The sequence below is a fragment of the Cyprinus carpio genome, chromosome A2 (assembly GCF_018340385.1).
Source record: "Cyprinus carpio isolate SPL01 chromosome A2, ASM1834038v1, whole genome shotgun sequence".
NCBI lineage: Eukaryota > Metazoa > Chordata > Actinopteri > Cypriniformes > Cyprinidae > Cyprinus > Cyprinus carpio.
The window spans coordinates 3,158,153-3,174,158 of NC_056573.1; the positions used below are offsets into that span (position 1 = coordinate 3,158,153).

Consider the following 16,006-nt stretch of genomic DNA (forward strand, 5'->3'; position numbering starts at 1 on the left):
GGCTATAATAATTTTTCGCATTTCTGTTCAAAATGATTCTGTTCTCACAAACTGAAATAATTGCACTCATTTTTCTGAGAATGAATTTTATTGAGCATGTGCTGAATCAGTGTCATCTCTCTACTCATGACTGAACATGAATACAGTTTGTTTCCATAATTAACGAAAGAAAGAAAGAAAAATCCTTATGGTGGACACTCATGATGATGACAGGTTATTCACTATGTTGAATCCTCAAGCATATTTGGCAGAATCTGTTATGTTAGATAAGGTGTTTATACTTCCTTATCCTTAATAAAATAAAATAATGACATCAAGACATACGTACATCTAACCAATGACATAAAGGTTCAATTATTTGCTTTATTTCAGTTGATTTGCTGTTAGTCCTCTGGATTTTTCTTTATTTAAGTTTATTTTATTTTTGTTATTTCAGTTGATTTGCTGTTAGTCCTCTGGATTTTTTTAGTTGACAAAATAAGGCAAACTAAACTGCTTCATTACAGTACAGTGATTAGTACAGAATAATTATTATTAATTTGGAAATTTACTACAATACAAACAACACTTTGTCTACAACACTTCTTGATCGAGTGAACGTTGTAGCCCTTGGTATGGACCTTCTATTCTGAAAGATTCACAAATAATGAGGCAAAAATAATTATTAAACATCAAACCTGAAAAGGTACAGTTTACAGTATTGCTTATGAGCTGCACTGAGCTTGCAACACTGTGAAGCAAATATTATAACATAAGCTCTAGAACAGAGATTTAAAATTCAACAAATACATTTTGTCATTCAAAAACATTGACAGTATCATAATACACACATTATTTGAACATTATTTAAAAATGTTCCTTTTTAAATAATATGTCATTGTATAAAATCTAAAAGTTGCTTTTCAAAAAAAAAAAAAAAACAAAGCCATGCAGATGGTCATTGAAGGTTTTTTTTCCTTCTTCTTCTTTAAGAAAAGGCTTATCACAATATCAACATCCAATACAATTCCTTCCAAGAAAAAGCAAAACAACATGATTTTAATCAATGTTTTTGGCTTCTCCAGATGTAGAATGCAACTACACAGCTTCTCAGGTAATTTTGTGCATTAGAAATGACAACAGAAATCAATCCCCAAGTCCATCAAATGACCATCACAGTTAAACTTTGATTTCACTGGTCCAATTTCTCATATTGTGACATTTTATTATTTTACAAAAAAATATTTCATTTCTGAAGTAGTTCAGAATAGTTAGTGGCTACTGGTAGACAGCCAATGTTCAAGTCCATCGCAAACTAAAGGTGCACTTCCTTTATTAAAATAGATTTTACTTTCTATCAGTTATTAGTATTTGTCAAATGTCCCACAGAGCTCACACAAAATTAAGTCCCAGCTGTATCACTGTGATTTCTGGATTTTCTCAGTGCTCTTCTGTATGTTTAGACATTCTTCCTAAGGATGAAATCATGAAAACAGCTTTAGTCAACAAAGAAATAGAGTTCAGAAATACTGCATTTTATGGGCATGAGAGACAACAGTGTGACATCTGTCATTTTTTCCTTTTAAAATCTTGAAAGAACTTTCTCAAAACTTTCTCAAAATGCCTGTGATGGCATACAGTAGCTGAATTTTCAGCATTACTTCAGCATTTTAGAAGGATTTATGAAGGATAATGTGGATATTGATGCTCACTTATTAACAATGGTTCTTACTATTAATGTTGGAAACCGTTTTTGCTGCTTAGAATTATTGTGGAAACCATGATTTTTGGATGAATAGAAAGTTGAAAAGAACAGCATTTATTAAAAAAAAAAAAAATGTTTCCGACAGTTTCTGCCTTTATCCCTTTTTGCCAGCTTCAGTAAATTACTGTGCAATGAGAACTTGAGAACTTGAGAACCAAATTAGTATAATGTGCTTGTTTTAAGACATCACAACCCAAAATGTTTCTGAACACCTTCTGAACTGTAGGTCTATGAGACCGAACGATGACTGTCACCACGGTCTTACAGTACCTTGAATGACACCATTTTGCTACCTAACGTTGCTACCTATGATTGACTAGGGCTGGCTTCCTACTGCAAATACATCCAGATGAACCAACCTCTCCCTCTTCCCTGGAACACCTCAGTTCTGGGTGACAAGTGATGGTTCTGGCTGGAGTATGCATGTACATGAATAGTATCTATCCAATGTGACACATGCTGTTTCAAAGCTGGTCAACTAGCATTTTTCTCATCAAAACGTCTCAATGTAGGTGTTTAGCGCTCAGACTGAGCACAAGGTGGGGGATCAAGTAAATTACTTGATTGACTCTATAGTCAGGAAAGCCAGATTTGGCCAAAGGGAGACCCATGAATAGTCAGCTTTCCATATTAGCCTGTCGTCATTTACTCATAAAGAAATAAATTCACCTACTCTTTTGGCTAAACAGATAGAAAGGAGGAGATAAGGCTGAGTAGAGGCCAAACCCAAAATTGTATTGTGGTTGTGTTTGGGTACTAAATCTGGCCCTTCACCTTAGAGAAAGATTGGTAATGGCCATCAACAGCCCTGTATCAGACGTAAGAGAAAAATAAACCAATGTGTGGCAGGAGGGGTGTGGCTGAGTGAAGTCTGTAAAAGGAGTTGAGTGGGGAGAAAGTGGGTCAATTGTCTGATAACTAACAGCTTTTTCCACTCTTAGTAACAGGTAGAGAGAGAGAATATGAGTTAATGTCCTGCCTGGGACAGTGAGAAAGAAGCAAGCCCAATTCCTAACAGTGTTCTGATCCACTGAGATGCGGATTTTGTTGTGCCTTGCACAGTTTTTTCTTTCGAGTTCATTAAAATAATGTAGAATTTTCTCTCACCTCTCACAACTTAGACCAGGTTTCTCACTTACCTGTGTTTTTTTTAGGGATCCTGAAGACCTTGATGGGCTAAACTCTGCAGGGCATTGGCCCTCTTGGGCAAGATTTGAGGAACCCTGACTTAGACCTTGCTACAGTGCTGTAACATGGGGGGGTGAGTTCACTGCCATTGAGTCCTCACCCCTTGCTGAGATGGTTAAGACAGTACCTGGGCACCACCAAACACAACATCAGGTCCTCTTGGACTGTTGAGTTCTCTTGATGGGGGTGGTTGTGCTCTGCTGTGATGGTTAAGGTGTGCATGAACCAGAGACATGCATGAACCTGTTTGAAAAGACGGCAGAGGCATGTGGGTGGTCGCTCACTCAGTGGCTGGTTTGCCTCATCCCGCTGTTGTCTGGAGAAGCCCAAGTAGCAGCCCAACAGCTACCCGTGCAAAACCTCCTGGCTTAAGATGACCTTAAGCTGGCCATCCTGCAGCGGGTCGACCACACCCGAGCCAGCATTTCAGGTCAATCAAGCTGGGGAACAGCAGTTAGCCATTTATAATGCCCTAGCAGCTCAATGATGCCTGCCATCGGTGGTTACTGGCAGAACCACATTACATCAAGGAAATCATCTGTCTGGTGGTCCTGGAGCAGCTCATCGCTCAGTTTCCAAAAGGAATGGGACAAATGGCTGGAAGCCCTATCATTTAGGGTGTGGAAGGTCCTCCAAGCCTCCAGTGGGTTTTCCCCATTTGAGCTACTCTATGGACATTGACCACGACAGCCACTCAGCATCCTTAGAGATGCTTTGGAGGACATACCTTCTAACAGCCAGAAAATAATTCTAACATGATGTGTCTGTGGGTAAGTATCAGCAATGACTTAGAAACCCCAATGTGAAGAAGTGAGTTAGTAATCTCCATGTGATTGATAGGATTATGGATTCTGCATGACACTAGATCTGTCAGGCTTTATGTGTAGCTAAATTTTTAGGTCCAACACACTAAATTATTGGCGGGGGGGAATTTCTACTTCTGGGGATGCTGTAGGTTCTCAATCACCTGGTCTGGGCCCAGGGATGTTAGTGCCGGCATTTCACACTCTACCACTACCACTGATGCCTGTTTTTGAAGCATACTGTATTTTGGAAAAACGCTTGCAACCAGACCTGAACTGAGGTGCAGCTTTAGGATTATTCCACTGAGCATCTGTGAATAATCTTTAGCAACAGAAACAGAGAATGAAGACTGGAGCAAGGAAACCCCAGCCTATAAGTTAAACTCTGCAAGATAGTGGCCCTCCAGGAGCAGAACTGGAAACGCCTGGTATACAATCTTAAAGAAAGAAGTGAGGAAGAGAGAAAACCAACCCAGAAGACATCTCTCTTTGGATATCCAGCTGTGAAGAGCCTTGAAGGTTTATCTGAGCATCTGGTGATATCTTATCAGTGCTAAGAGTTTGAGCACAAGCCTTCTGTAAGACATAGAGAATGGGATTATTGGTGAAAAACTAAAACTAAATACTTTAGAAATCACAGCGTGGTGATAAACAGTTATGACACACAACCATTACCAAAACTTGTGGCATATTGACTAAACTGTCTTTTGCAGTCAGGAGCGATGACTCTATTGAGGAGGCAGCTGCTGGGGACATGGTTTCCTGCTCCAGACCAGGAGTAGAATCTATGGAACGAGAATGAAAAGAATGGGAATAATGCATGTCACATGATAAACCTCAATCTATGTACCTGTGTTAAACTCACAAGAATCAGTTGGGGATGGTGATATTGATGACTCTGAAGTCAATCTCAACTGTGAAAGATCAAGCTCACCACAGCAGTCCATTTCCTGTTTCCCAGAGGACTGTGCGGCGTCATGTTTGTCTGTGCTAATTTGAATAACTATTGCTTCCTCCTGGGGGTCCTTGTTTAAGGCATGCTTAGATCCACTTTGCCGTACGGTAGAGTCTACTAAGTGCTGAGGACTTATAATGTTTGATGAAGTCTCAGGAGGTTCACAGGAGTGGGGGCGCATGGCAGCTATGGGGACCATACCCTGCAGCACTGCGGCTGGAATCGGATGCGCCCCCATGCCAACTGTCTGGGCTGGTACGAAGGCCCATTGCTGCTGGCCCGTGGCTGGAGAGTGGAAGAGGTTAGCCTGACCCCAGATCACAGGCTGACCTCCAGGAAGCATCTGGGCCACCTGCAATGGTCCCTGAACCCCAAAAGCCATTGGAGCAGCCTGGGTAGCAAGCGACTGTTGGGTCCAGTGAGCAGCCTGGATAGCACCCATGGTCATATAACCTGAGAAACAAGAACAGCCTTTGAGAGTGTTTTATTAATAACATTCATTTTTAAAAAATTACATAAAAATCTGAACTTTTATGAAATATAAACTCTCAGGCAGTTGCTAGATCTGCTTTCTTTTTGTCTCTTTTAGAAGAAAACAAACACAACCCCAGGTACTTATTCAATACAGTGGCTAAATGAACAAAAAAATAAAGCATCAGCAGGCGTAGACATTTCCCAACAGCACAGCAGTAATGATTTTATGAACTTCTTTACTTCCAAGATGGATACTATTAGAGATAAAATTATAACCATGCATCTGTCAGCTAAAGTATTGTATCAGACAGTGCGCTATAGATTCCCTAGGGGAACAGTTCCTCTCATTCTCTGCTATAGGACAGGAAGAATTGCATAAACTTGTTAAATCATCTAAACCAACAACATGTATGTTAGACCCTATTCCATCTATACTACTAAAAGAGGTGCTTTCAGAAGTCATAGATCCTTTCTGAATATCATTAATTCATGAATGTCATTTAGGATATGTCCCCAAAACCTTCAAACTGGCTGTTATTAAGCCTCTCGTTTATAGTTAAAAAAATTTATCTTTGTGAATTGGTTATTTGTTGATTGATGTGAGATCTCAATTTTCTCTTTTGTTAATAGATAATGGAGTATGCTGTCTACTATGTTCTTTCTTAAAGAAAAATGGTATCTGTGAGGATTTCCAGTCAAGATTTAGACTGTATCATTGTATAGTGACTACTCTCATCAAAGTTACAAATGGCCTGCTTTCATCATCCAATCGTGGTTGTATCTCTCTATTAGTGCTGCTGGATCTTAGCGCCGCATTCGACACTATCGACCACAACATTCTTTTGAATAGACTAGAAAATTATGTTTGCATTGGCATGGTTCAAATCATACTTATCTGAACGTCATCAACTCGTGGCAGTATTATATTGTTCACATATTCAGTAAGGAGAACCACAAGGCTCAGTACTAAGATTGTTGCTTTTCACGCTTTACATGTTACCCTTAGGAGATATCATCAGGAAACATGGTGTTAGCTTTCACTGTTATGCTGATGATACAGTACTCAGCTCTATATTTCTTTGTGGCCCAATGAAACATACCAAATCAAAAAACTAACAGAATGCATAGCTGATATTAAAAAATCTGGATGAATAGTAATTTCCTACTGCTAAATTCTGAAAAAAAAGAAAAAAAAAAAAAAAAAAAAAAAAACAGAGGTGTTAATTATCGGACCAAAAATCACGGCATGTAATAATTTAGAACACTGTCTAACACTTGATGGCTGTTCTGTCAATTCTTCATCATCAGTTAGGAACCTAGGTGTGCTATTTGATAGCAATCTTTACTTTGAAAGTCATGTTTCTAGCATTTCGTCCCCTTGGAATTATAAGGTAATCAAAATTGAGTTATTCACATATTCTTATTCTGTGTCAACGTATTTACATTATGTGATAGATTTTTTAATGTTGTGTACATTATGGGACTTTTTATTTAAAAAACAATAAGGTTCTATCTACACAGTCAAATGGAACACAAAAACTTTGAAGCTCAATATCTCAAAACTACTCGGAATGCAGATAGAACCTTATAATTCCAAGGGGACGATTTGTAAAACTGCATTTTCCCATCTTAAAAATATAGCTTAATTATGACCTATGCTCTCAATGTCTCATACAGAAGTGTTAATTCACGCGTTCATAACCTCAAGGTTAGATTATTGTAATGCTGTAATATTGTAATATTGTAATATTGGGTGGTTATTCTGCACGCTTGATAAACAAACTCCAGCTAGTCCAAAATGCAGTAGCTAGAGTTCTTACTAGAACCAGGAAGTATGACCACATTAGCCCGGTTCTGTCAGAACTGCACTGGCTCCCTATTAAACATTGTATACATTTTAAAATTTTGCTTATTTTACTTATAAATCCCTGAATGGTTTAGCTTCTCAGTACTTGAGCGAGCTCTTATCGCATTACAGTCCTTCATGTCCCCTGCGAGCTAAAAACTCAGGCCATTTGATAATACCTAGGATATCAAAATCAACTGCGGGTGGCAGATGCTTTTCCTATTTAGCGCCCAAACTCTGGAACAATTTAAATCTAGATTAAAGACCTATCTCTTTAACCTGACATACACATAACACACAACCACTTTTCTATAATTCAAATCCAGTATAATTCAAGGATTGTTAGGCTGCATTAATTAGGTCAACAGGAATGGGGAACACTCCCCCTAACACCCGATGTACTTGTTACATTGAAAAAAGAATGGCATCTACACTAATATTAGTCTGTTTCATTCTTATTCCGAGGTCACCATAGCCATATGGATCCAGTTCGTATCCAGATCAGATGGTCACTGCAGTCACCCGGATCAAGTCTGTATCCAGTCCAGATGGTGGATCAGCACCTAGAGATGACCTCTACAGCCTCGAATGTCAGTGGAGACCAGGACAACTAGATAAGCCCCAGAGACAGATGCCCTGTGAAGACCTCATCGGCCATCGGCACAAGATCTTGAGAACCAGACGAGTCCTCTGCTCAATCTGACTTGCGCTGCAGCCTGGAATTAAACCACAGCATGCTGGTTTTGTCAGGCCAGAGGAGAACTGGCCCCCCAACTGAGCCTGGTTTTTTCCAAGATTTTTTTCTCCATTTCTGTTACCGATGGAGTTTTGGTTCCTTGCCTCTGTCACCTTTGGCTTGCTTAGTTGGGGACACAATTTCTGGCAACATTGTTGATTTGACTGCACAGACACTATTGGAAGAGAACTGAACTGAGCTGGATGATGATATCACTGAATCAACAATGACCTGACTTTACCTGATAAACTCACTGTTTTCTATTGTCCTATTGCATTATCAGCACACATTTTTCCTGTTTAACACTGTAAAGCTGATTTCACATAATCTGTATTGTATAAAGCACTATATAAATAAAGGTGACTTGACTTGATTTGACTTGACTTGTTACCTGAGGGCACAGCCGGTGGGCTAAAATGGGTGAAGAGTTCTGGGCGGTTCTGACGTCGCCTTCTTCCAGGATCCAGTGCAGTAGCTGGTGACGCTGGCATCTGTGATGATATTGATATAATTTTGGATGTATGAGTCTACGAATAATTTACATTATGGTTCTTAATAAAATGTATAGATGTACCGTTTGACCAGACATAAATTGAAGGCTTTTGCTTTAAACGCAATTGTTTTTCGTTTTATTTTATTTATTTGTTTTTAATGTGCAGGTCTGTCTTATGTACTTTCACAACGCTAAAGTCAGACTATTCTGATTTTGCTTTAATTCTCAAAATAATACTAATATAATATAATATAAATAAAAATAACAGTCAAAATGTATGTAGCATCTTTGTTTGGGTTGTGACTAAAATGCAGCGGTTGCTTCTAATTTCAAATGGCTATAGATATTTTTAGTTTAAGGCCAGTTCGGCCTGTAAGAGCAAACAAACAACAAATAAATTTGCTTTAAAGAATAATAATAAAATAAAAATCGGCAGCCAATATTGGAATCGGTTTGCATTAAAAGTGAGACTAACAACAAGGTGATTGTTCATCCTGAGGTTTACTTACAGAAAGGATGTCTGGGGGGGTCGCCATGTCACCAAAAATATCAAACTGGTTTATATTCTGCAATACAGCCAGGGAGGGAGATACAGTATACTGTAATGCTGTACTGGAAAACATTCTTCAACACAGAGTATCTGAACAAGATCACTGATTACTTTTTTCAGTGAACACTGAGCAAAGCTCAGTGGAATAGTTATTGATCCATCAGATTAGGACATAATGACATATTAATGACACTAACAAGTGAAGGGAATCAGGCAACAAACATTAATAAAACAAAACAAAATGTGCAAGCAACGAGGTGGATGATAACTAAAATATATGACCTTTTAACCAGAAACCAGTGTGTATGCAAAACAAAAAACAAAGCCAACACAACAGTCATGTTCTACAGAAAAGCTAGCAAATCACACCAGAAAACTCAGGTGTTCACAGACTCAAGCAAAATCAATGTTTGGCACGTGTGAGCAAACATTGCAGCAGAGAGACTGATATTTATGTGAGTAATGCTCCAAGCACTTGATAGGCTCAGACTGAATGGACAGACAAGCAATAACACTCTGTGAAATGGACTGATAACAATCATTTAACATGGATTCGTTCTGGTGAAAGCAATGCTTTGTTTTGACTTCTATAGATCTTTCCGGGGTTTTGCAATGCATGCCAATCTTCAATGTTTTTTTTTATTATTTTTTTATTATTATTAAGGTTGTTATAAATAATAGGCTCTGGAAATTTTAGGTAGACATCACTCTTTCTCAAAATTTAATAATGTACCATAACAGTGTTTGTTTAAGCCAATCCTTATTTCTTTTGGTTAAAAAAAAAAAAAACGATTAATGCATTGCAATTGTCACATTAACATTTTCTAAACCCATGCAGTACATCCAAACTAGAGGTGAACCCTCAAAACAAACCTCTGTGTGATTTTCCCCTCATCTGTTTCCCTTATATAATATCGCTGCATGCCTTAAATAATACGGAAAGATTTGTAACATGAACAACAGCAAAGAAATATTTTCCATACATTGATCGATTTGCTATAGGATTCAACAAACTTTAAATTTTCTAAATCAAGAAGGGGGAAGAACATTGAGAGGTTTGTTTGAGGGAGAAAAGAGACGGGACGGTTGAGCGAATGAGAGAACATACAGTCATAAGATGGTGTTTTGGAACGTCATAGATCCCGTCTTTCTGATGACTTGTGGGGACCTAAAAATTATAGCAAGTTAACAACATAAGACTCCTGCTATGCTTCAGCAATATTTCATTATATGTGCACTGCATATTGTAGGTATTTAAATCGAGGATTGTTTTTTAAAGCTCACAGATTACTGCACATATTTAATGTTTAATTTGGGGAGATAATATTATAGGAAAACTATTTTTAGATTTGGGTTTCTTTCTGATACTATAACTGTAGAGGTGTGGGCGAAGAGGGGCATGGCTCAAGGAAGTACCTGGTAAACGGTCTCCTCTGATTGGTGGAAACGGAGGGGCTCGTGTCCGGCTTCAAACACAATGTACTACAAGATGTTAGGAAAGAAAATGAGAAAGGCCCGTATGGAACCAATCAGACAGCGGCAACACTAAGAATATTCATCAGCAGTGGTATCTCATTCATTTCTCGGTTGTTAGTTGATTAAGTGGCAAGCAAATTTTTACTCTTAGGTCTGGTGCTTCTCGCAAAAAAAATACATTTGTTATCTCACAAAAGTATCCAATTTCAGAAGAGATGCCAAGATGACAAAATCTGCAATCAAAAGTCTCAATATAAATAAATATTTCTAAAATCAAATGACCAGAGATATAATTTTCATATCTTTTTTCTATTATTGTATTACTAGTGTTATATTTTTGTTAATGTTTATTTTTTTAATGTTTTGCTGATATATCTATTTTCATATATGTTTATTTTCAAAGGTTTGGGGTCAGTAAGATTTTTAATGTTTTTAATGATTTTTTTTTTTTTTTTTTTTTTGATAAAAGAAAATAAAGTAAAATCAGTAACATTGAGAAATATTATTATAATTTAAAATAACGATTTTTCTATTTGAATACTTCTAAATAACAAAAAAGTTAAAAAGAACAGGATTTATTCAGAATTGAATATTTTTTTTTAAACTGTCTGTTTTAAAGTTTGAGGTCTACTTTTTTTATTTTTTGAAAGAAATTAATACTTTTATTATTCAGGGATGATGTTTTTTGTTTGAATTTTTTTTTTAAGTAGTAGTAGTGAATTATATTTTTTTTTATTTTTTTTTTATTTAATGTTGTTTTTTTTAATTTTTTTATTTATCAAAGAATCCTACAAAAGTATCACAGGTTCCAAAAACTTAAGCAGCACAACTGTTTTCAGCATCGATAATAAATCAGCATATCATCAGAATGATTTCTGAAGATCATGTGACACTGAAGACTGGAGTAATTATGCTGAAAATACAGCTTTGATCACAGGAATAAATTACATTTTACAATACATTCACATAGAACAGTAATTTTAAATTGTAATAATATTTCACAATATTATTTTTATTTTATATAAACTAAATACAGCCTTGATAAGCACTAGACCCTTTTTAAAAAGCATTAAAAATCTTACTGATCCCAAACTTTTGAACGCGAGTGTACATATCCCTTATGAAAAAGAAGTTTTATTCAAGTGTGCTATTAGTATACTTATTTTGAACTAAAAAATAGGAAAGTATGCTTTTAGTTTACTTTTTATGTACTTCTCAGAAATGGGATTTATGTACTCCTCACAAATATACTTAAAAATTACATTTAAGTGTACTTGGCTTATACTTACAAAAATTCTAAATATACTTGAACTTTACTAAAGTATACTTAATAAAATAAAATTGAAGTATACTAGTTTTTGGTAAGGGCCCTTTTTAAAAAGCATTAAAAATCTTACTGATCCCAAACTTTTGAACGCGAGTGTACATATGAGAAGCTGATACACAACTGAGAACTCCATTAAACTGAAGGCAAATCATGGCCCTTTCACACGAGTAACTAAGTGTGAATTTTTACAGTTGCGACCTGTGAGAAGCGCCAATGCATCGCTTATGGCCAAGAAACATTAGCAGGTTAAATATCTGTGATCCAAGTCCTGCAGTGTGAAATGTGTTTTGGCTGGAATTGATATTGCAATGACAGACTGTTGTCTAAGAGCCAAAGCTTCAAAGCTTAACTAAACCAAGGTTTTTTGAGGATTCTGGTTGGAGATAAATCTGGATGTGAAACTTTTGGTTAAAGTTGTCTGTATTCAGTGTGAGCGAGAGAGCACTGGGTTCAGCATATCAGAGTTCATCCAGTACAGTAGGGCTGTTTATGACTCTCCACAGAACATAAAGACAGAACCACAAAACATGACTGCAGATCAACACACTGGCAATGACTGAATGCTTAACACAAGTCCTGTGAGCATCGACTGCAAAAAATATCATCAACACTTAAATGGAGGAGCTAAATGCTAATAAAATCAAGTAGAGAATGCCGGTTCTTCATAAAATCAGGTTAAGCTTATGGTAAATGAGACTGACAAACTCTCACCTGATACACCGGATCGTCAGTTTCATCTTCCAGAATCGTCTGTGTCAGCCATTAAGAGAAAACCAAAAGAATCATGAATCTGAGAATCATCGAAAATGAACCACTCGTACATTTGAAAACCAGAAATCCTCTTCTTACCACAACTTTGAGACTAAAAGCTACTGAGCAACAGATTAATATTACTACATAAAACAGAAAGCTTTACTAACATGACATGCTCATCACCACCTGTTCAACAGATATTGATACAGAAGAGATGCACCTGCTTTCATTATCAGTGATTTTTATTTCATGAGAGAGATTTATATGCTATGTCAGAAAGGTTTAAATATGGGTTGAAAGAAGCCTGTCTGGCATGATACATATAGACATGCACGCAGAATTTTACCCTAAAGAGTAATTGGGCATTTATTTTCATAAGAAACTCTTGCTGGATGTTACCTGATAGATGGCTTGTTCACAGTGCTTGTCCTTCTGAGCCTTTTCCTGTGACTCCTCCCTCTTTTTGATGTCATAGACGAGGGTGAAAAGGTCATGCAGGTCCAGTATAACTGGCTCTGCCTACGAGAGGATAACTGAGGTTAAAGAAAAATAGCGGCTGTTTGGATTTAGGAATATTAAACACTAACCGAATGGCTGGTCTTGATTGCCACAAATTTGTGGTTGCCTTTTTTCCCGCACACGTAGCCGAAGGCGCGATGGTCCCTTGTGTCTTTGGCAATGTAGGAGATTTCATGAACAGAGTGGTGGTGCTGTAAGACCTGAGGATCACATCATTATGTGTGTCAAAATCAGTGACCAAAAAAAGGTAAAAAAATAAATAAAAATTAATCATATTATACAATTTTTCAAGCAAAAAGTGTGCTTATATTTGAATTTTGGACAGCGTCTGTTTACACTAAGTGCATATAGCCATCCTTGTTGGCAAAGTCTGTTTTCATAAACACTACCAACTATTGTTATGTATGGAAGCCTGTTTTCACCACTGAATTAAAAAAAAAAAAAGGTTATTGCGACTTTGCACATTTTTATCTTGCAAACTTATCTCAAAATTCTGACTTTTTTCCTCAGAATTTTGTGTTATAAACTACCAATTCTGTGAAAAAAAGACAGAATTGTGAGATATAAACTCGCAATTGCGAGTTATAAAGTCAGAATTGAGAGATAAAAATTTGTAATTCTGACTTCTTTTTCTCAAAATTGCAAGTTTATATCTCACAGTTGTGACTTTATTTCTCAGAATTGCTAGTTTATATCACAAAATTCTGAGGAAAAAAGTCAGAATTGTGAGATAAGTCGCAATTACCTTTTTTATTTTTTATTCAGTGGCGGAAACGGGCTTCCATAGTTAAGACTATTTAGTACCCATAGTGCAAAGCATATCACTTCTATGCACACTTTGTGTTACTAGAATAAACAGCGCATTCAGAACCCTTTTCTTAACATTTAGTTATGTTGCTACCTAAAATGTGAAGTGCATCATGAAAAGGAGTATCAGATATCAGTGGCCACCGGCTGTTGAATGGCTTAGGTTTTGTATCAAGTAAGAATGGGCAAAAATTGCAGTTGCTAAACTGCAGCAATCAGTATTATCGATTACCAAATGAGAATAACTACAATAAAAGGTTATGCAACACAGTGGTAAACGTGCCTTCCTTCCCAGCTTTTTCTGAGTGTGTTGCAGGCATAGCATTTTTTTTTTTTTTTTTTTTTTTTTTTTGCATTAACAAAGTAAAATTCAATAGGTCAGAGAAAACAGTGGAAATAATTTCTTTGTAATTTTGTCAGTTAATTAAAGGTTGAAGAGATTTAACAATCATAGATTCTTGCTTTTATTGCATTTTCCAAAATGTCCCAACATTCCTATATAGCTACTGAAAAGCTAGATTACATTTTTTTTCAGTAGTAATACTTTTCAAGTAGTTCAATTAAGGGTGTGTTTTCAATAAAAACTTTATTTTTACTTAAATGTTCTTTATAACGTAGAGAGAAAACATTAGAATATAAAAAATAAACATTAGACTCTGAGTGAATATAAGGTTAGTAGAATGTTGTAAGAAAAAATACCTTTAAATAACGTTCAAATTGCAATTAAAAGAAAACTGGACATTTTTTTTTTTAACATTCTAAGAATATTAAAAACCAGTATTCAAGTAATATTTTATTATATTTTAGGTGAAAACAAATGTTTTGAAAATTTTTGCATTTTAGTAACATTTAAACATTTTACAATCAGAGCAGTGTTTATCTGACACAACAACGAGGATTAAACATATATAGGGTTTACACTTATAAAAACACTCCCAGAATCCTCTTACCCCTGATCTCTCATCATAAATCTTGATTCCACCAAAAGACACAGTCAAGAAGATTCTCTGTTTGTGGTTCCCCTTCGAGCGGGCTGAAGCAGCAATGCCCTGAAGCAGTAAACACAGGGAAAATGAGGATGAGAGGAATTAAATTAATGATTGAAAGCGTCTGCAGTAAAGGTAGTCTCGCTTTATTAGCAATATGCTGGCATAGTTTGCATAGAGGATGTTTGCTCAACTGTTCTGATATGCATCATCTGTAACACTTCTGAACGTGAAAGATGTGTCTAGCTTGCTAATTTTCTCAGACTTCTGAAGGCAAAATAGAAAGTGATCATGCTCCATTTTATTAGCCTTGTGTTGTTCCATGGTCACTTGAAGCAGGTTTGAAAACTTGACATCTTTCTCAAAGCGATACTGAATAATATATACATACAATACATTCAAAAAGTGTTCAGACCCCTTCATTTCTTTATTTATTTTTTGCTATGTGAAAAAAATAATAAAGGAGTCTGAGTACTTTCTGAATGCACTGTGGGTGGCTTCCAATACCAGCGGTCTTGCATTCTCTTAATTGGTTGTCCAATCCTACAGTATTTCACCACTGACACGAGAGCACAGGGACGAGTGAAGCTTTTATGAACTCTCCTGACCGCTGAAAAACTAGTAGCAACACATTCAATATGTGTCCCTGGAGCACAAAAGCAGTTTTAAGTCGCTGGGGTATATTTGTAGCAATAGCCAAAAAAACATTGTATGGGTTAAAATTATCGATTTTTCTTTTATGCCAAAAATCATTAGGATATTAAGTAAAGATCATGTTCCATGAAGATATTTAGTAAATTTACTACTGTAAATATATCAAAACCTAATTTTTGATTAGTAATATGCATTGTTAAGAACTTCATTTGAACAACTTTAAAGATGATTTTCTCAGGATTTAGATTTTTTTGCACCCTCAGATTCCAGATTTTCAAATATTGTCCTCCTAACAAACCATACATCAAATGAAAGCTTATTTATTCAGATGATGTATAAATAAAATGAAAGCTTATTTATTTTATGACTGGTTTTGTGGTCCAGTGTCACATAAGTTTTTTTTTTTTTCTATCCAAAGTGACTTTGTCACAAGCATTGTATTTAATTTGTACAGAACAAAGCATCGTCCCGCAGTCTTTCATCTCCTAACACACAGCTTGCTGCTCTAGAGGACTCTTCACCTTCAGCTTCATCATGGAGTCCTGACACAGTTTGTCTCCGCGTGTGGCCGTCACGTCATCAATCCCAATCAGCTTGGCCTTGTACCGGACGCCGTCGCCCCTGAAGTGCTGAATCAGGGCCTGCTCGCTGCGATCCCGACCTGCACAAACACCACAGAGATGCAGTGAGACTGC

General features: G+C 36.6%; 1 protein-coding gene across 3 annotated transcripts in view; it reads right to left on the minus strand.

Annotated features, from left to right (window-relative positions):
* Nucleotides 1–555: 555 nt before the first annotated feature.
* Nucleotides 556–16,006, minus strand: part of LOC109054718 (disabled homolog 1-like) — a 25,523-nt gene continuing 10,072 nt past the window's right edge. For 2 of the 3 annotated variants that reach the window (XM_042769361.1, XM_042769357.1), the window contains exons 3-15: nucleotides 15,833–15,972; nucleotides 14,622–14,720; nucleotides 12,933–13,064; nucleotides 12,745–12,864; nucleotides 12,304–12,342; nucleotides 10,206–10,271; nucleotides 9,898–9,957; nucleotides 8,749–8,805; nucleotides 8,138–8,237; nucleotides 4,601–5,143; nucleotides 4,411–4,520; nucleotides 4,208–4,311; nucleotides 556–1,451 (exon numbers count right to left, since the gene is read on the minus strand). In XM_042769361.1, coding sequence (XP_042625295.1) covers nucleotides 1,439–1,451; nucleotides 4,208–4,311; nucleotides 4,411–4,520; nucleotides 4,601–5,143; nucleotides 8,138–8,237; nucleotides 8,749–8,805; nucleotides 9,898–9,957; nucleotides 10,206–10,271; nucleotides 12,304–12,342; nucleotides 12,745–12,864; nucleotides 12,933–13,064; nucleotides 14,622–14,720; nucleotides 15,833–15,972 — 1,583 coding nt within the window. In that variant the 3' untranslated portion in view covers nucleotides 556–1,438. The remainder of the gene's footprint in view (nucleotides 1,452–4,207; nucleotides 4,312–4,410; nucleotides 4,521–4,600; nucleotides 5,144–8,137; nucleotides 8,238–8,748; nucleotides 8,806–9,897; nucleotides 9,958–10,205; nucleotides 10,272–12,303; nucleotides 12,343–12,744; nucleotides 12,865–12,932; nucleotides 13,065–14,621; nucleotides 14,721–15,832; nucleotides 15,973–16,006) is intronic. The other variant, XM_042769371.1, reaches the window with a different exon arrangement.